The sequence below is a fragment of the Hylobates moloch genome, unplaced genomic scaffold (genome assembly GCF_009828535.3).
Source record: "Hylobates moloch isolate HMO894 unplaced genomic scaffold, HMol_V3 SCAFFOLD_9, whole genome shotgun sequence".
NCBI lineage: Eukaryota > Metazoa > Chordata > Mammalia > Primates > Hylobatidae > Hylobates > Hylobates moloch.
This window is the reverse complement of record NW_026652284.1, coordinates 70,918,336-70,939,102: the sequence shown is the minus strand read 5'-3', so window position 1 is coordinate 70,939,102 and position 20,767 is coordinate 70,918,336. Positions and strand designations below refer to the sequence as shown.

Below are 20,767 nucleotides of genomic sequence, written 5' to 3'. Positions count from 1 at the left end.
CGGATGTAGATTCAAAATTAGCAACGGGAAGAATACTCCATTTGTAGACAAATTTCACTGGTAAATGAAAATTAAATATTTTAACACAGGCATTAGAGGTAGAAACAGGAGTACAATACATAATCCAATTGCTTGCATTTCCCCTCCTCTATACCTGCATTCTCACTGGATAATCACTGCTTTTTCAGCTAGTTTATCCTCCAAAAGAGGAGTATCTGTTAATTTTGCCTGGTCAACATCTATTCTCTCTTCTTTTGGTAGAAACACTGATTTTTGCTTGAGAGATCATCTGCTCTCTCTCCCACTCTATTTGAGGTGTACCCATCCTCTCTGGGGGTGTGTATATAATCTAAGCCTAGAAAACCACTTCATCCAAACCCTCAGTTATTGCTTCAAGGATGGGCATGTGACTAGTTGATAAATCAGAGAAAATCTTGAGATTTTTGCTAAAATTAATGTAAAGGAGAAATTCTCTTTTTATTCTGACGTGTTGAACTGGTGGGATGGGTTCTAGGTACTATCTCGCCACCCCCGGTAAGAAAGCCTACCTGAAAGGAAGACTAACCAGACACAAACCAAAATTGAGATGTAGAGATAAGAAACGAGATAGATAAAGAGAGTAATTTCTGAATACCTAGATAAAGCTGTACTCAAAGCTTTATCATTTGGGGAGTTTTTCAATTATAGGAGCCAACAATTTCCCAGTTTTACTTTAATCTGAATTAGGTTTTTGTCACTTAAACTGAATTGGTCCTAATTGATAATCATCTTTCTTTTCTGCTAGCTATCTGAATTTTTATTCATCTTTGGAGATTTATTTGAGGACAATGAATCCATAAGCCTTCCTAGGCCATCCTATCCCAGAGACCTCTTCCTCCTCTAGTGCATTAGGGTGTTTTCTCACTCATTTGGCTTAGTGATGCCTCTTGCATTGTGAACGCATTGAAAATTATTGATGCTTCATTTGCTGTAGCTCCTCGCTGTAGCAGAATTGTGCGGTTGACATTGATGTTGAAAATTAATCAATTTTCGCCAGGCGCAGTGGCTCATGCCTGTAATCCCAGTACTTTGGGAGGCCGAGGCAGGTGGATCATGAGGTCAGGAGATCGAGACCATCCTGGCTAACAGAGTGAAACCCTGTCTCTGCTAAAAAAAAAAAAAAAAAAAAAATTAGCCAGTCGTGGTGGCACGTGCCTGTAGTTCCAGCTACTCAGGAGGCGGAGGCAGGAGAATCTCTTGAACCTGAGAGGTGGAGGTTGCGGTGAGCCAAGATTGCACCACTGCGTTCCAGCCTGGGAGATAGAGCAAGACTCTGTCTCCAAAAAAAAAAAAAGAAAAAAGAAAAGAAAAATATTCAAGTTTTTCTGTGTGCATGACTCATCTATCAAGAAGATGCTAAGCTCCCAGAGGACAATGTTGTCCCCAACCACCATGCCCCTTACCCCTCCTCAAATCTCTAAGAGTTTAGAGTTTATTGACTAAGTTTTCTCAAATCCATGTGCAAAAATCAAAGGTGAGTTCCTTTTATTATACAAGTATGTAATTTGTCCTAGTAACGTAAAATCTTGTAAGGACTCAGTTTTTTTATAGTCTGCCTTCCTTAGTTTGCAAGTGAAGAAATCATATCTTTAGGACCTATAAGAAATTAGTGAAGGCAAAGGGGAACTGACATGTTTTAATTACTCACAATATTCTAAACAACATCCTTGGGACTTTAACTATATTTACTTGGCTTTTTCTTCCCAGTAGCCCTGCAAATTCTTATTATTCCTATTTTCAAAAAATGAAGAAATGAACTCAGAGAGGTTAATGAATTAGCCTAAGATCACATCCAAGTAAATGTATGCTAAAGTAAATGTATTCTTTTGTCTTTGTATTCCCGCCATCTAGCACAGTCTCTGGCATTTAAGGAGCACTCACAAAATATTAAGCAAATAAAGGAATGAGTGAATGAACAAATGGCAGACTAAAGTTCCAACTCTCCATCATACCATGCCACCTTAAAACAGGAATATAGCCAAAATAATTTCAAATATTTTTGTCTTTTTTTAAAAATTACACTGAATCATTTAGGATTCTCCATGTGGAAATGTTGGTATTTCTAGATTTCAACAGCACAGTTCTGCTACAGAGATGAGCCACAGCAAATGAAGCATCCTGGTTAAGTGCTAAGACTTTTGGTTTAGAAGAAAATCTGGATACAAATCTTATTTACTCACTCCATACCCTTGGATGAGTTCCCTATGTCTCAGATTACTTATAAATAAAATTGGGACGATGACAGTATCTTCCTTGCAATATTGTTATACAGATTAAATAAAATTATGCCTAGCACAGCATAATAATCTTTTAATAAGATTATTTACTGTTATTACTGTAATATTTTCTTGTAAATTCTAAACCAATATTCTCATGGCCATAAAGAGTTGATAATATACAGGCTATTACATTTTTCAGTATTTTTTAACAACTTAGGTGTGATTCTGAATATTAAGAAAAACACAGAAATATCACTTATTACTAGATCAACAGATATTCACAGAAGAACTCTCATAACTAAAAGTGACCAATATTACAACAAAATCAAGCTTTTCACATGTAAGACACTTTCATAACCATAAAGAAGTTAATAGCCTCATTATCCATCTAGTTACTGAAGTCAGAAACTGGAAATCTGAAACACACACAACCTTGCAAATGTCCACGTCAGTAAATGCCTTCATCTCTCTTACTTAACACTTCCAATTAATTACCAAGTCTGCTTTATATATTCAAAAGTATCAAATGCATTTTCTTATCTCTATCATCTTTGCCACTGATTTTCTGAAGTCTTCAATAGCTCTAATATGGAAATTTTTGCTGTGTGCTAAGTGCCAGATTAAGGAGGCTTTAATTAGGGTTGAAGATTTGGAAATAGCAAGAAGTGACTAGGCTTTGAAGATGTTTTGACAGTGGAGCCAACAGGGCCTGCTAATAGATTGGATGTGGAATTACTAGAGAAAGAGAAGAGTTGTGGAAGCCTCTGAAACTTTTGGTTGGAGCAAGGGTTGGTTGCTGGTTCCTGTCCTGAGATGGAGACACATCTAGAGGGGCAAGTCAGGTGGCTGGGCACAAAGCACCAACTCCAAGACACACGAGAATTTCAGCTAGGATTATTGGTTTGCAAACACTAAGAAAAGCTGAATAACCAGGGCAAAGGCAGAACAAACACTAGTCAGCTCTGGGGTCTTAGTAAGGTGGTCATGGACAGACCTCTGGGCGCTGCCATGTGAAAAATTCAGCACCAGGACATTGTGATTGACAGTCTCACCAAATAAGAATAAGAATTAGGATGAAAAGGCCGGGTGCGGTGGCTCACGCCTGTAATCCCAGCACTTTGGGAGGCTGAGGTGGGCAGATCATGAGGTCGGGAGTTCGAGACCAGCCTGACCAGCATGGTGAAACCCCATCTCTACTAAAAATACAAAAAATTAGCCGGCATGGTGGCACACGCCTGTAGTCCCAGCTACTCAGGCAACTGCGGCAGGAGAATTGCTTGAACCCAGCAGGTGGAGGTTGCAGTGAGCCGAGGTTGCGCCACTGCACTCCAGCCTGGGCAACAAAGTGAGACTCCATCTCAAAAAAAAAAAAAAAAAAAAAAAAGGATTAGGATGAAACAATGGAAATAGATAATACTTATTAAGAACTTCCTAAGGGCCAGGCACCTTTCCAAGAGTTTCTGTGTATGATCTATTTAATTTTCCAACAAGTCTGCGAGAGAGGCATTGACTTTACTTCCATTTCACAGGTGGGGAAATTTAGTTACCCAAATTGCACAGTAAGTGGAATGGGGATTTGAGCCCAGGTAATCTGACTGCAAAATCATATATAAGCTTAACCATTATACTACATATCTCTGGGATCTAGATGGAGCAGAGTAGACGATTAAATTGCAGGAACAGAAAGGAAAGGAAGGCTGGGATGACAACCACAGACTGCCATTACAGAAAGCACTTAAGGTAGCAGCCACGTTTTGGGATGTCTATGCTGTGTGCCCTCCAGGATCTGGTATTGGAGCAGGACCTGATTTTTGAGCCTTTGACAGCCCATGGGAGCCATTTTGAGGGCTCAGGAAAGTGAATCTGAAATTTCTGTTTGTTTCTGTGGCAGCTGATAAACCCAGCTATGTAAAGATAAGAATTTTCCATTTTCTGCTTTTAACAGAAAAGTAACACATTTATGGGTGTGAAAGTGCTTTGCATTTTAGAAAAAAAAGTCATACTATGAAAATAGAAAATTTATTTTTCTTTATTTTGTTAAAAAAATCATTACAGTCAGAACTTGCACTCATGGGTTTTTCCCACATATTTTGCAGTGGTGGAGGAGCCATTTCTTTCAATAAGGTCATTGTTAGGGCATTTTTTTTAAATGAATCACTTCTAATAGACTTTGCTTTGACTTTCGAGCTAGTAGATGTGTAGTTGAGGCATCTGCGTGTACCTGAGAGTTAACATATGAGCACAGAGCTATGTGAGAACCCCACTAATCTTTAAGTTATCTGATTCTCAGTTTCCTTATTTTCCCAAAAATGTTTGCAAAATATGAGGAATTATGAAATACAGAGCCTTATGTCAATGTCACTCATTTCTAGAGCCCAGCCCTTAATCTTTCCATTTTATTCAGAGCTAGGAGCCCCGATTAGAAGATAAGAGGGTCTGGAGAGCCCAGTGTGGGGTGGTGATGCTTGATTGAGTAGCTCACATCAAAGGGCAGCCTTATTCCCAAGTGCGAAAGACAGAATCACAGAACTCTGTGGGACTCTGAAGTGTTGCTAGGTGATGACCCAGCCTTTATTGGAAATACTCATATGTACCGAACCTTTGTTCCAGCTTCTACTCAAGGTCATATTTTTACATGTTAATAGAATAAACCAAACTTTAAGTGACCAGTTTGGAAAGACTCTTACCAATTCTTACATAATCAATTCTAAATGAATTGATCATAATCCAATGAAGTCTTTAAAGTATCTCTAAATACATAAATACTACATCAACTATTCTTAGGCTAGGATTTTCATTGCCAACATTATTTTCTGGAGGTGTATTAGTCATTCATTCATAATTCAGACTACCAAGGAAACATCAAATGCATTAAATCAATTAAACTACCACATATTGGAGCGCCAGAACATCATATTCAAGATGTATAAAAATTCAGGCTCTAACTATAATTATATTTGTATATTTGTAGTCTGAAATACATACATAGGTGCATATACAACAAAGTGAAAAAAAATCACCAAATATGAAGTGAAATAGACCTGGGTTCACTAATCTTGTGCTACTGTTAACATACAATGTAACCTGGAGAAAGTCATCTGACATCTCTGAGCTTCATTTGTTTCACTTAAAAAATAGGGAAAATAATAAAAATAGCTAAAAATATTGAGCAATTATCACTAGGTGAGATCAGGATAAGTGTTTCAGAGGCATAATCTCATTTAATTCTCAAAACAACTTTATGAGAAGTAATATTATTATCCTTCCTTTGCAGATGCAGAAACTGAGGCACAGGGAAGTTGAGCAACTTGCTGAAGGTCATAAAGCTAGAAGGAGGCGCAGCCAAGCATGGGCTTGTGTGACCTCAAAGCCTACATTCTCGCCACTGCTCTAAACTGTTTATTCTGTTGGCTTGTCATAATGATTGAAGACAATGTATATAAATCAGAGAGGGTAGGACTCAGCTCGTAATATCTCCTCCATACATTTTAGCGAACATTATTAATTAATAAACAACAGATAAATAACAACAGTGCTTTGTTTGATTAAATTATATATATGATTATATTTCTTCAGTGAAATTGTTGGTTATGCATTTCTTACAAATAATTCACAAATATTTATGAACGTCTGTGTTGCAGCAGGCATTTTGCTCACCACGGTGGACCTGAGGGTATGTGAAATAGGCACCATCTCTGCTCTCACAAATTTAATACGTGCAGACTGCTGGATTGGACTAAAGGCCTGAGGAGAACTATAAAAATCTCTTAGAGGGAACAATGATTAAACAGGGATCAAGTGTGCCACCCATATAGCCTTCCTACTTACTGATCAAGAATGATAGCAGACCTTAACAAGTGCAAATCAACAAGAGGAATCCAATGGTACTATTCACTACTACGAAGCTTTTCATTTTGCCTCTTACTAAGATTTCAAAGATATTCTTGCCCCCCTCCCACACACACACACAAAAACAAATACTGTGCAATCTCACTTACATGTGGAATCTGAAAAAGTTGAACTCATAGAAGCAGAGAGTACAATAGTGGGTGCCATGGGCTGGGGGTGGAGGAAATGGGAGATGATAGTCAAGGGTACAAACTTTCAGTTATAAGATGAACAAGTTCTGGGGCTCTAATGTACACGATGGGTGGTGATGAATGTTTTAATTAATTTGATTATTATAAGAATTACACAATGTATACATTTATCTAAGCATCATATTATATACCTTGAATATATTTGACCTTTATTTCTCAATTAAATATTTTAAAATAAAATATAAATTTTAAAAATATTTTTGCAAATTGTATAAATACCCATGTATCATTTCCTTTTTCATTCAACCTGTAAATAAGCTTTCTCAGAAGTTTTATGTTCCTAAAAACTTGAATTTGGGTCTCTTTGGCTCAAAGCACTAGCATCTCTCCTAAGCAATCCTACTCTGAGGGCTATCTTTATGTTTAGGATCCTAGCCTATGATTTAAAAAAAACAACCAACCAAAAAAATCTCTCCAAGATGTCATTATTATAGCTAATCGCTAATGTGTATCCCTCCCACCCCGCCCAATTTATCCAGCAGCTTCTCTTTTTTGTCAGATGCCAGATAGATTCCAAAAGCTAAATCTGTCCTCTGGGCAGGCGAACAATTATAGTGCCTATTGCCTCTTCTTCCTTTTGTTATTCTGTCACCAATTATGCTGTCCACAAGGGATTCTATCACATGAGGGTCTGTTAGCAAGAGCTCAAATACATGTAGCAGCTGTCTATTTGCAAATACAGAATGCCATGAACACATGGTACAGAAGGATGCTTACTTTTATATGCTTGTATCTTCTCATTTACATTAGATTATCCACTATCCTTTTCCCTTTCAAATACTCCATATAAGGTAAATAGCTTTATTTTTCTTTTCTACTAAACTCCACTGAAATAGAAATAACTAAAATGTTAAAAAGTATCTCAGATAGCCAAGTCATCACAGCAGAAAAAACAGCTCAAGCTTTCAGTAGCAATAGAGATAATATTAATCATAATAGCAGCAAAATGAGCAAGTGTTTAGTTGTTACTACATTCCAGGCACTTGCCTAGTAAGTTTATGGATAGTCCCTCATTTATTATTCATAATTACCACATGACATGGTAGATGTCATTATCTATGCTCTTTATAAAGTTCCTAGGTGGCATACTTGTGGTTCAAACCCAAACTGCCTGACTCTGCTTCCCTTCAACTTTACACTGAGAATGAGGGAGAAGAGTAAGGTGGGATGAAAGGCAGGGGGAAAAGTGGACAGAGAGAAGAGAGAGAAATAATGGAGCAGAACATCCTCAATCCTTTTTTATTTTATTTTTTATCACAAATTGACAAATTATAGTTGTATTTATTTATGGGATAAAAAGTGATGTTATGATTTTTGAATACAATGTGGAAAGATTAAGCTAATTAATGTCTCTTATCACCTCAAATATTTGCGATTTCTTGGTGATGAGAACATTAGAAGAAATTTACTCTCAGTGATACTAAAATGTACAGAACTCAATGATTAGCTATATTCACTATGCTGTGCAATTGATCTCAAAAAAAATTAAACTTATTCCTCCTGAGACTTTGTACCCTTCAACTATTACCTCCCTATTCCTTTCACTCCCCAGCCTCTGTAGCCGCCATTCTACCCCCTGCTTCTGTGAGTTCAATTGTTTTAGGCTCGATATAGAAGTATAAGAGGTATTTGTCTTTCTGTGTTTGGCTAATTTCACTTAGCATAATGGTCTCCAATTCCATTCATGTTGTCACAAATGACAGAATTTCTTCTTTCTTTTAAGGCTGAATAGTATATATACTGTATTTTCTTCTTAATTCATTAAACAAATGTCTATTGATCATCTAGTACTGGCTGGGCATACCACCTACTTGTAACTTATGTTCCTTGCCTTAGAGAGGCATGTTTGGCTTAGAGAAGTACAATCTCCAGCCAACAAGCAGTCTCCACCTTAAGGACAATAATCAATATGTGCCAAAGTGCTGAGAACACTCAATTGTGCTAATTTGCCCAGTTGTGCTGAGAACACAGGGAGAGGGTGGGGCCCTGTTGAGGGAACTGGGGGAGGTTTCCCAGATAAGGTGTCTCTGAGCAGAGATGTAAGCAAAGCGTGAGTGTTCTCAAGCTGACTGAGGGTGGAAAGTTATAGGAGGCGGAGGTCACAGCAGGGTAACATAACAGTGTGGCAGATGGAGGGTGCCCAGGGGAACTGAGTGCTTCAGCAGCTGCAGAGGAGGATACGTGTGGAAGATTTTGAGAGGTAAGAGCAGAAAGGCAGGTAGTCTGACAGCATGTTAGAATGGACATTAGGAGAGGTGGTAAGGAAGGCAGAGCGGGGGCAGGTGAGGAAATATGAGACATGGGTCTGCCAGTGCAAGTGACCCCTTCATGCAGCACGGTATTTGAGGTTATCATAAACCATTGAATCATGTGCATTGTTTTGTTCAGTGCTTTTTATTCTGACTGTGGATTATGCTAATTCTGATGGAAAGAAGAGAAATACATACAAAGGTAAGGGTGGACCTAAATCAGAGCTTTGGGGTCTAGGAAATGAAAGTATAGCCTGAGAAAACTAGGAGCTTGGGTGGAGAGGGAACAAAAGCATTTCTGAGCTGGAGACTACTATTGAAATACAAGGCAGGTGGCATAGAGACAGGTGGGCTATTCAATTGTACACCAGGCATCCCTGGGGCTGGATATCAGGCAAAAGACCAAAGGATGAGATGAGAAGACAAAATGATGCCATCATTATTTCTGTCTTTAAAAGTAATCAAATGGGCCAGGCGCAGTAGCCCACACTTGTAATCCTGGCACTTTGGGAGGCTGAAGAGGGCGGATCACTTGAGGTCAGGAGTTTGAGTCCAGCCTGGCCAACATGGTGAAACACTGTCACTACTAAAAACACAAAAATTAGCCGGGTGTGATGGCGTGCGCCTGTATTCCCAGCTACTCAGGAGGCTGAGGAAGGAGAATTGCTTGAACCCAGGAGACAGAGGTTGCAGTAAGCCGAGATCCCACCATTGCACTCCAGCCTGGGTGACAGAGTGAGATTCTGTCTCAAAAAAAAAAAAAAAAAAAAAACCCCAAAACTAAAACTAAAAGCAAAATAATGAAATGCTTCAAGTGGGAACAAAAAGCACATTTGAACTGACAATATATCAATCACCACAACACAATCTGAGAAAATATTTTGATGGCCAAGCACAATTAAATATTATTGGGACTTGGGATGCTATTACATTGTTCCTTGGATTAATAATCTTTTGTGTAGAAAGGTGTGTCTTGTCAGTCAAGCTTTTCTTGATCTGCCCGCTTAAGGGTAAAATAGACCACAACATATGTCTTTAAACTGTCAGATCTGGACTTTGCCTGTAATCTCTCCCCATAGATAAGAAATGGGATTCAAAAAAGGGAAAGAACCCTTTGTATCCTAAATTTGTCAAGAAATTCTTGTCAAGAATATACCTCTACTGTAGTACTTACAGTATAGCAGCAAAAAGAAAAAAAAAAACAAAAACAAAACAAGCTTTTATTTGGTGTTCTCTGGGACAAAGTTTCTAGTGGAATAATAGAGTCAAAACATACTGCTTATGACAACTTATAATTAGACGTTGTGCAGTCATCATTAAATCAACAGAGCAAGTTTTTACTTCGAGGTTGCCATCTCCTACTTTTCTGTTGCTATAGATTACCATTTCCAGTGCATACACTTCAAATGGGAAAGCAGTGGCCAGGAACAATGGGATAGAGATAAAGCTAGCAATGCAGGTTTCCAGCCCTCTGGGAGTGCAGTAAAATCCCCAAGGCCACGATAAAGCTCAGTGTGGAGAGTCCAGACTTGCGTGTCATACAGACCTGGGGTCCAGTCTCAGCTTTGTATTGTAATAATTCTAGGACATAATATGCACAAAGCACTTGGCCCAATGCCTGGCACACAGTAGACACTCAATGAATAGAAGCTATTATTGCCACAAAATTATTTTTTGATGCATGAAAAGGAAAAGGCAGAGTCCAAGTATGGCAGAGCTCCTCACTTCAAAGGCATAAACATTCCTTTCAAATGTAAATCCTTCTGCCAACTTCTTATGAATATTTAGGGCCTAAAACTTATCTAAAACGATCACTAGTACAATAAGATAGTATTTTATATGTCATTTTCCAGGACTCTCCCCTTTTTCCTGATTATTATTTAGAAGGTAATATAAAATGTAAGATTAATAAATAGAAACTGTAGATTTTTGGTCTTACCATTTTTGTCTGCTCTCCTCAGTATCTGGAAAGGAAAAAGGAAAAAAATTTATCACCATTTTAAATAAATATTGCAGTGAACATTACACTTACACATAATTTATTCATAATTAAATAAAATACATTCTAATTTTAAGTAAGCATTTCCCAATTGAGATCTTTCTTTATAATATCTAAAACCTGAAAACGACCCAAATGTCCATGGATAAACAAACCATGAATGAACAAACCGACTGTGGTATAGCCATACAATAGAATACTACTGAGCAATAAAAATGAATGAGCTATTTATACACACAACAACTTGTATAGAACCAAAAATAACTAGGCTGAGTAGAAAACCTAGATGCAAAAGAATACTTACTCATAATTCCATTTATATAAAATTCTTAAAAATGCAAACTAATCTATAGGGACAGAAAACAGATTAAGTTTCCTAGGAATGGGCAGGGCAGGGGAGGGTGGATTACAAGAGGATGTAAGAAAACTTTTGCAGGTGATAGAGATAGTTATTATCTTGAATGTGGTAATGGTTTCATATATGTTAAAACTCTTCAAGTTTACACTTTACATATGTGCATATTAATGTAAGTCAATCATACCTCAATAAAACTGGGATTCAACAAAACATAAAAGAAAAATAATACATCATGGGTAAAGAGTAACCACATGTCTATGCTATATCTACTTTATTTATACTTTATTAATCATATTATCTTGGACGTATTTAAAATTGTCTTGATGTATAAGAACTATTTGGCCATCTGGTATCCATTACTCTTTAGTAATGATTTCTAATGTTCTTCTGGAAAGCCAACCTTTCCTACATGCTTGGCCTAGGTGCTCCAGTGCTGGGCAGGGCACTTACATCTGACAAACATGGTGTCATATCCTTCTGGTCACGGTGACTGCTCAGGGATGAGCACATTAGGGCCAGTGAATGACAGGCCATGGTTTTGCTTGAGTGGTTAGGAGAGAGACATACTCTACCTTCTGCTGACTTTGAACCTAGGAATATATAGGCAATGCACTGCTGTCATTCATTTTGTTATTGGATATATTGTAGGTTCAATTGTGTCCTCCAAAACCAAATGTTGAAATCCTAATGCTCAGTATCCATGAATGTAACTTTATCTGGAAATAGAGGTTTGGGAGGAAAAGCCCTTGGTAAAATCCAACCTTCCTTCATGATAAAAACTCTGAACAAACTAGGCATTGAAGGAACATACCTCAAAATAACAAGAGCCATCTATGCCAAACCCACAGCCAACATCATATTAAACAGGCAAAAGCTGGAAGCATCTCCTTGAATGCTAGAAGTAGAACTGGAACTGGAACAAGACAAGGACGCCCACTCTCACCACTCCTATTCAACATAATACTGGAAGTCCTCGCCAGAGCAATCAGGCAAGAGAAAGAAATAAAAGGCATCCAAATAGCAAAATAAGAAGCCAAATGATCTCTCTTCACTGATGATATAATCTTATACCTAGAAAACTTGAAGACTACACCAAAAGCCTCCTGGGACTGATAAACGACTTCGATAAAGTTTCAGGATACAAAATAAAGGTTCAAAACTCAGTAGCATTTCTATGCAGCAATAGCATTCAAGCTGAGAGCCAAATCAAGAATGCAATCCCATTTACAATAGCTACACAAAAAATAAAATACCTAGGAATACATTTAACCAAACAAGTGAAAGACTTCCACAAGGAGAACTACAAAACACTGCTGAAAGAAATCATAGATGACAGAAACAAATGGAAAAACATTCCATGCTCATGAATTGGAAGAATCAATATTGTTAAAATGGCCATACTACCCAAAGCATTGTATACATTCAGTACTATTCCTATCAAACTACCAATGTCATTTTTTACAGAATTAGAAAAAACTGTTCTAAAATTCATATGGAACCAAAATGGAGCCTGAATAGCCAAAGCAATTCTAAACAAAAAGAACAAAGCTGGAAGCATCACATTACCTGACTTCAAACTATACAATAAGGCTACAGTAGACAAAACAGCATGGTACTGGTACAAAAAAAAGATACAAAAATGAAACAGAATAGAGAACCCAGCAATAAAGCTGTACACCTACAGCCATCTGATCTTCAACAAAATCAACAAAAATAAATAATGGGGAAAGGATTCCCTATTCAATAAATGGTACTGGGATAGCTAGTAGGTGACATGCAGAAGAATGAAACTGGAGCACTATCTAATACTATAGACAAAAATTAACTCCAGATGGATTAAAAATTTAGATATAAGACCTCACACTATTAAAATCCTATAAGAAAACCTAGAAAATATCATTCTTGACATTGAGAAAAAATTGGCCTTGAGAAAAAAGTTATAACTAAGTTCTCAAAAGCGATTGCAACAAAAACAAAAATTGGCAAGTGGGACCTAATTAAACTAAAGAGCTAGAGCACAGGAAAATAAACTATCAACAGAGTAAACAGAGAATCTAAAGAATGGGAGAAAATATTCACCAACTATGCATTCAACATAGTACTAATACACAGAATTTGTAAAAATCGTATTTCAAAAAACAAAAAAGAACCCCATTAAGAAGTGGGCAAAAGACATGAACAGACACTTCTCAAAAGAAGACATACTAGTGGCCAATAAACATATGAAAACATGCTCAACATCACTAATCATCAGAGAAATGCAAATCAAAACCACAATATGCTATCATCTCACACCAGTCAGAATGGCTATTATCAGAAAGTCAAAAAAACACAACCAAATGCTGGAGCTGCTGCTGAGAAAAGGGAATGCCTATACACAGTTGGTGCGGATGTAAATTAGTTTAGTCTGTGGAAAGCAGTTTGGAGATTTCTCAGAGAACTTAAAACAGAACTACCATTTGACTCTGCAATCCCGTTACTGAGTATATATCCAAAAGTAAATAAATCATTGTACCAAAAAGACACATGGCACTCATGTGTCCATTGCAGCATTATTCACAATAGCAAAAACGCTAAATCAACTTAAGTGCCCATCAGTGGTCAATTGGATAAAGAAAATGTGGTACATATACGTCATGGAATGCTACACAGCCATAAAAAAAAAACAAGATCATGTCCTTTGCAGCAACATGGATGCAACTGGAGGCCATTATCCTGAGTGAATTAATGCAGAAGCAGAAAACCAAATACTGCATATATTCTCACTTATAAGTGGGAGCTAAACATTGGGTACACATGAACATAAAGATGGCAGCAACATATACTGGGGACTAATAGAGGGAAGAGGGAGGTTGGGGAGAAGAGTTGAGAAACTAACTGTTGAGTATTATGCTCACTACATGGGTGATGGAATCATTTGTACCCCAAATCTCACCATCATGCAATATACCCATGTAACAAATCTGCACATATTCCTCCTGAATCTAAAATAAAACTTTAAGTTATAAAAAGAAAAGAAATAGGGTTTGCTGATGTAATCCCATTAATATAAAATATAACTGGATTGGGTGGTCCCTAAGTCCAATGACTGGGGATCTTACAAGGAGAGAAATTCAGAGATGCAGAGATAGAGGACAGAGACCATATGATCAAAGAAGCAGGTATTGGCGTGGTGCAGCTGAAAGCCAAGGATGCCAAAGTACCGACAGGTGCCATCAGAAGCAAGAGAGGAAGCATGATACAGTTCCCCCTCTGGAGCCTTCCCAGGGAGCATCACCCTGCTGGCAGCTTGATTTCGCCCTTCTCACCTCCAGAACCATGGAGAGTACATTCTATTGTGGTAGTTTGTTAGAGCAGCCCTAGGAAACTAATACAATATATAACCTGGAAAGAACCAACATCCAGGAAAGTAGTGTTCAGAGAGTTGGAGAAACTGGGTCCAGATAGCACTCCTTGAGTCTCTGATTGAGTAATCTTGATGAGATGATCTCTGCTTTTTCATTACAGGAGCCAATACATTATTTTTTAAAACAATCTTAGAACAGTTTGCATTATTTTTCCTGCTAGCTGCAATGAAGTTAGCCCTGATAGGTATGCTAATAGAAAATAATCTGGATAACATACTACAGAGCTCTGTTATATACAGTACCAAAGAGGATGCCCCACTAGCACATTGCAAAGACAAATTTCAATTGCTTGGAAGGGGCCCTTAAGGATGATTTTTTTTCCCTAAGTAACTTGTAGCTATAGTTAAATAACCAGAGCTATTCTTATATTTAGATCGTCACTTCTTGCTGGCCAGCTTGAAACATGAGCAATCGTTTTTATTCCCAAGTTGTCTGTTTTACTGCTTTCTACTATAAAAACATTATCCTCCTTTCATTCTGCCGACTTCACGGAAATGAGGTATAGATAAATCTAATCATTGCCACAATGTGTTTTAAGATACTAGTATTACTATTAAAGATCTCACCCATGAAACTTTTCCAGCAACAGGTAGGTATCACCTAGACTTGCAGGCAGAAGAAGACGGTCCTCCTTTTTTACTAAATTAATGTAATTACTGCAGGAGGACTGCTTTCAATAGTAAGAGCTATGCTTAAAGCAAAATGAGACCCAGATTATTTTTCCTCCATAGAGTTAATTGCTAGAGGGGATTTTGAGGATTCATTCCCTTATCACAACCAGCTTCTTCCTGTCCTCTGCAACCATAGAGCCCCAGCTGAGAGTCAGGGAGACATGAAACACATCCTGTTTCTTACTTTTGATTCATTCTAAGATTCTATTTCAAGCTGTATTTTGTCCTCGGATTTTGAAGTAACTAGAATAGAATAATCACACACCACAGAGTTGGACCCAGGACTTCTGTTCTGTTCATTTTATAAAGAACAATCTCAAGTAGCATTTAGCCTCTGAAAGATGAAATAAAAACAGCAGCTTTTGTTATTAAGACAGTTCTTGTAATTAAATATGAACAGAACTGTCTCTGCTGCAAATTTTGCCTCTGATCCCACAGACTAATAGAAAATGTACTGCGGATGAAAATCAAGTTCATTATGTTATGGTACCAGAATAATCTGTGTCAGCCGATCTTAAGGTTGCTACCACTGGACGGATGGTAAATAAATTTAAATATTATGGTCAGGCTTAAAATTTGAAGACAGGTAATACTGTGTTTCTGCTACAATTCAAAGATTATCAAATAGATTCCTTTATTTCAAAAATATTATTTGATGGCCTCAAGTAAAATTCCTTGTTCATCACTTTAAGTTATTGAAGGCAGGTGTTAAAATGTAAATGTTGTCTTTGAAACATTAAAAGATGGACACAATCATCATTTACTGAACTAGTATTTCTAAGTGCTTCCTACCATGAATCAGGTTAAGATTTGATAATGAGGTGAAATAGTCCCTTGGTAGATTCCTGAGAAACTAGAATATAAGGCAGGGACTCAGGACTAATACAGAACATGGAGTCCCACCACGCAGGGTCGGCGGGAGTCTCTCCAATTAGAATGCCTGGTGTCCCCCAGGTGTCTCAATCATTAGACTGCCTGGGGTCAGATGGGAGTCTCTCCCATTACCAGGGTGGGTGGGCCCAGACTTCCAGCAGGTAGTTTTACTACCAGGCCACTGGTTGCCCTGAAACTGGATAAGGGGAAGCAGGTACTGAAAGATGGATGGAGAAAAGGAATCAGCGCACATATTTTCATCTTCTCAATTTTGCCTAGGGTAGGCCCAGTGTGGGAAAACAATTTTTAATGTATGATAACAGTAAGACTAAGTGTTTTTTTAATAATTTTTTTTTATTTTTTTAAGTTCCGGGGTACATGTGCAGGATGTGTAGGGTTGTTACATAGGTAAACGTGTGCTATGGTGGTTTGCTGCACCTATCAATCCATCACCTAGGTATTAAGCCCAGCATGCATTAAATTTTTTTCCCCAATTTCTGCTGCTTCCTATAACTACAAGAGTGACATTTGCCTTGCCAATGAGGGTAGACAGTGATGGGGTTAGCTGCCATCCTCCGAACTGGACAATCTCACGCAAATGAGCAAGTGTGTGTGTGTGTGTGTGTGTGTGTAATGAGGTGAGATGGGAGGTGTGTGGCTATAACAGAGTTCAGTCACAGAACCATTGCATCTGGAAGACTCGTTCGGCTTCGACATTCCTCTGTGCATCTCACACGTCATACAAATGAGCATATACGGGGCTTCAGAATTAAGTGTCCTTGTGAAAAGAAACTATTTCTTGTTTTCACCAAGTTCCTGACCATCTATGCTCTGTATCTTGCATTCAGAGTGTACATGAGTGTGCATGCTTAGACGAAAGAAGGAAGGGAAGACAAGCAGTAAAGTCATTCATCCCCTTCACAACCTTCCAGCCTCATTCCCACTTTAGCAGTGAAGTGGGGAACAGTCACTTCCCTTCCAGTTAAAAATCAAAAGAAAACTGATGGGAAAGGAAAGTGGCATTGGGTGGATGAAGTTGCAACTAATTTCATTTGGGAATTTCTCTTGCTTTTGGGGATGAGTTGAAGGTTTGTTTTTCTCCCTTTTCACAGTAGCGGAGTTGATTAATGCAATGACTCAAAAGAGGAGACACATGCTACATGGACTAGTATTCCAAACTACAGCTCCTCTTCTGTTAACTGGATTGCAGCAACCGGGGAAATGATAGTCCATTGGTGTAAAAGGAAAAGCAATAATAATCCCCGTGGTCCTCTGTGTTGCCAGGACCCAATTGAGTCCCTCTCCTGTGGCTGGCAGGCATGCCATATGCAAATGCTTGCTCCGGCCTCAATGCACTGGCATACCTTGGCACCAGTGCTAGGTTTTCTAAGCCTCTCGTCAGTATTCAAGAGTATTTATGATGAACCGATACTTAATTCTGTCATATTCTAGCAAGACAATTCTATAAATTAGATTTATGAAGAAATAGTCCCTGCATCAGTTTGTGGATTTAGCTGCTGTTACTGTTATTTAATGCACTCAGTGTGGAGCACTGAAATAACCATAATACTTCAAATTTATGCAACACTTTTTGCTTTGTTTCCATTTTCTAAACTATGAACTCTTATTTCATACTCACAACAGCCTAAGGAAGTATCATAGTAATTACTATTGCTGATTTGGAGAGAAAGCGGAAGGAAAAGTCAACAGTTGTGGCAAATCTATCTCTGATTTTCTTGTTAAAATCTGTCTCTAGTTTCTAACCAGCTGGTCATGTATCATGTCATTAATAGTATTCTCAGTAGCAGTTTACATCATTTCTTAAATGATTGATTATTCCAGTGACATTGCAATAAAAAGCACTGCAAATCAAAGTTTTCCTCAAATTTGGAAATTGTCTGTGTGATACAGAAGACACACAGATAATTACCTGTTCCAGTTTGGAACAGGTAATATCTATCACCTATTTATTATAATATGAAGAGAATTTTAAAAGTAACCTTTCTTGCTAGTGCCATTAGAATATTTTAAATCTAATAAATAAAGTGATGCATGTATATTTCACATTTTATTTTGCTAAAAGCAGTATGATCCAGAAATGAATAATTCACAAATCCCTAAGTAACAAATCATTTTTCACATCACATATTTCACCAGTGTTAGATTTTTCACAAAATAACTCAAAGAAAAGTGTAAACAAAATCTCTTCCATTTGAGACAAAATCCAATGGCAGGTTTTTTTTTGTAGACTCTAGCATTTTACTGACAAACAAGCATGTCAACACCTCTCATAGGGAATCAGTTTCCTATTTCTATTTTTAAATCTCTGAAATATAAAAGGCAAGAGCACCCTATTCATAGACTACAAGTTCCTTTAGTACAGGGACCTGATGCTATTTGTTTACAGACTTGGAAACAATCATGCATACATAATAAAAAATGAAATTTTAATTTTCTCTTCGAAAACATTGCAGTTGAACACTTAAGCAATGGCTGGTGTATGAGTCAGGAGGATGGTTTTCCATTTGTATAGTTTTAATCCATTCATCTCCACACTATCACTGGGGTTTGTTAACTGCTTTTTAAAAAGCACAGGGAAGCACTTGATCTCAATGGGGGACAGAGTGAAGATCAGGTCAGAATGAATGGAGGCCCCACTTGTCCCCTTTGAATCAACTCCATGGCCCCTTAATTGTCAGCCTCATAACTGACATGATTTCCAGGGGCCCTGACTTTTCAGGCATGTTGTGGTGCCCTTCTCTTCTCCCAGCTTACCTCAAGTGCTTTATGGCCCTGAACAGCAAAACTTGAATAAGATAAGCCTGTTAAGCCATGAGCACCAATAACACCATCTGATTGACCCAAGCCACGCAGAGATAAATGCTCATGAAGGATAAGGTACTTAACCACCTGATTGGGTAGCTGAATAGGAATGACCACACCTGAGATTTGGTGGGAAGGAGATGACCAGCCCAGAATGCCTGGATCTCTAATTGGAGCCACCAGGTGATAAAGGGGGAAGGCCGCCAGTACACACAGTTGAACCTTGCTTCTATCATTTGCCTTGCAACAGTTTGAATTATTGATAGGAGTTTCTTTCCCTAGAATTAAAAACAATTCTAGCCAATCCATTCAAAATAAACTTGGGAGAGTACCTCACATCCTCCTATCCTCTTTATCTCTGCCTCACCATTATGATACTAATAATTTGATTTCCTCATATTTTCATCTCTCCACAAACAAATGTATCTGGCTTCTGGCCCATCTCCCACTCATTTTTATTTTAATAAGAAAAGATAACTCAGAGAAGGGTAGAGGACAGAGGACATAGCACTCCTCCATGTCCTTTGACATTTTCTATCATTCCTAAACAAGAAGCAGCCAGAATTGTCCCCACTGAGATAGACACGACCTCCGGCAACAGCATGAATGTGACAACTGAGGGGCTGGGAGACCCGGAGCCTGGCAAGCAGCTGAGAGAAACCCCAAAGCAGAGAGAAGAGATAGGCAACAGAGGGAAAAATACAGAGAACAGAAACAGCAGGCAGGAGAGGAAAACAAAATTGAGAAGTAAATAAGAAATAAAAGTGCTGTAAAGATAGAAACCACACCATACGGGAAAAAGAAACCGCACAGAAGGAAAAGAAAGGATGTGATAAGATCAGAGTAATGAAGGCAGGCAGTCGATACTGAAGTGAGAAATAGGACCAAAGGGAAAACAGTTAAAAGCTAGAATTGATGGAGGCGACAATAGTAATTAGAACTTGGAGGGGTACAGAGAAGGAGAATATCAGGGAAGAGAAAGGGAAAATAGAAGAGGTGGCAGTGACAAAAAGAACCATTATGAAAATGATCTTTCCCACCGCTGTAAAAAGAAAAACAAATATGCTCAAAGTAATTGTTTTCCGAGGGGGTCTGGGGGAGGATGACGAGGGCATCTCAATCGCTGCTGCTTCCCTCGCTGGGTTGAGAGCATCCACGAGGGTGAAGGCTGCGAATAGGGCGCATTAGAGAGATGAGTTGGGACACTGTCCCCACCTCACCCCCACACTTTGTGTCTCTTTGAAATGCCCTATGCACTCAAATGTTGCCTGTTGTATTTACAATAGTGTTTCTACGAAACCCAGCCTGTTGGAAAATCCAACTTTTGTAATTTTCTTAAGGGTGTTAAGCCACAGCTGCAGGTCTGGGACAGCCCTAGCTGCAAGTTAAGGGACAGTCGTTCCTCCTGCATTTGCATCGGTGGTTCTCTAGAGGGAAAGGAGGTAGTTCTCGCCTGTGTTCTGGGGACAAAGCATTGGCTGTTCAGCACCTGAGCCGAACCCCTTCCTTTCCGGGAAAAGAACGATGCTGGGAAGCAACCGCCCAGCTTCCACCATCTGTACTTACGTCGAGGAAGATCGACATGCCCTTGGACAGGTGCAGAGCAGAGCTGAGCTCCTCCGAGGAGTTGTTGGAGGACGGCGATGTCTCCTGGGAATCCTCCATCCTCGGGAGCCCTGACGGCCTCAGGCGGAGCGGGGCTAGGCGGACGCACGGGCTCTGGCAAGGGCGCGGCCGCAGCTGCTGCTTCGCCGCCGCCCGGCTCTGGATCCGGGAGGATGTTCGCTCCCGCGCGCGCCTCCCTCCGCGCTCTCCGCGCTCGGTGTCCCTCCTCCCTCCTCCGGCCTCTGCGCTCCCACGCGCTCCAACTCTCGCCTCCCCCTTCCCGCGGTTGACGGCGTCTGGATCCATGTCATCCCCGCACTTAGCAACGCGCGGAGGGGAGCGGGCTCTGCCTCCAGCACGGCCATCGGCCAAGGCTGGAGATAGCCTGGGACCCCTGCCAGCCCCACGACGGCCCCAAATGCAG

The 20,767-nt window shown here is 39.1% G+C and overlaps 1 protein-coding gene across 1 annotated transcript in view; it reads right to left on the bottom strand.

Annotated features, from left to right (window-relative positions):
* NECAB1 (N-terminal EF-hand calcium binding protein 1) overlaps positions 1-20,541 on the bottom strand; it is a 176,524-nt gene extending 155,983 nt beyond the window's left edge. Inside the window, exons 1-2 of the mRNA XM_032760018.2 lie at positions 20,305-20,541; positions 10,547-10,571 (exon numbers count right to left, since the gene is read on the bottom strand). Of these exons, the coding sequence (XP_032615909.2) occupies positions 10,547-10,571; positions 20,305-20,403 (124 nt within the window). The 5' untranslated portion in view covers positions 20,404-20,541. The remainder of the gene's footprint in view (positions 1-10,546; positions 10,572-20,304) is intronic.
* Positions 20,542-20,767: the final 226 nt, after the last annotated feature.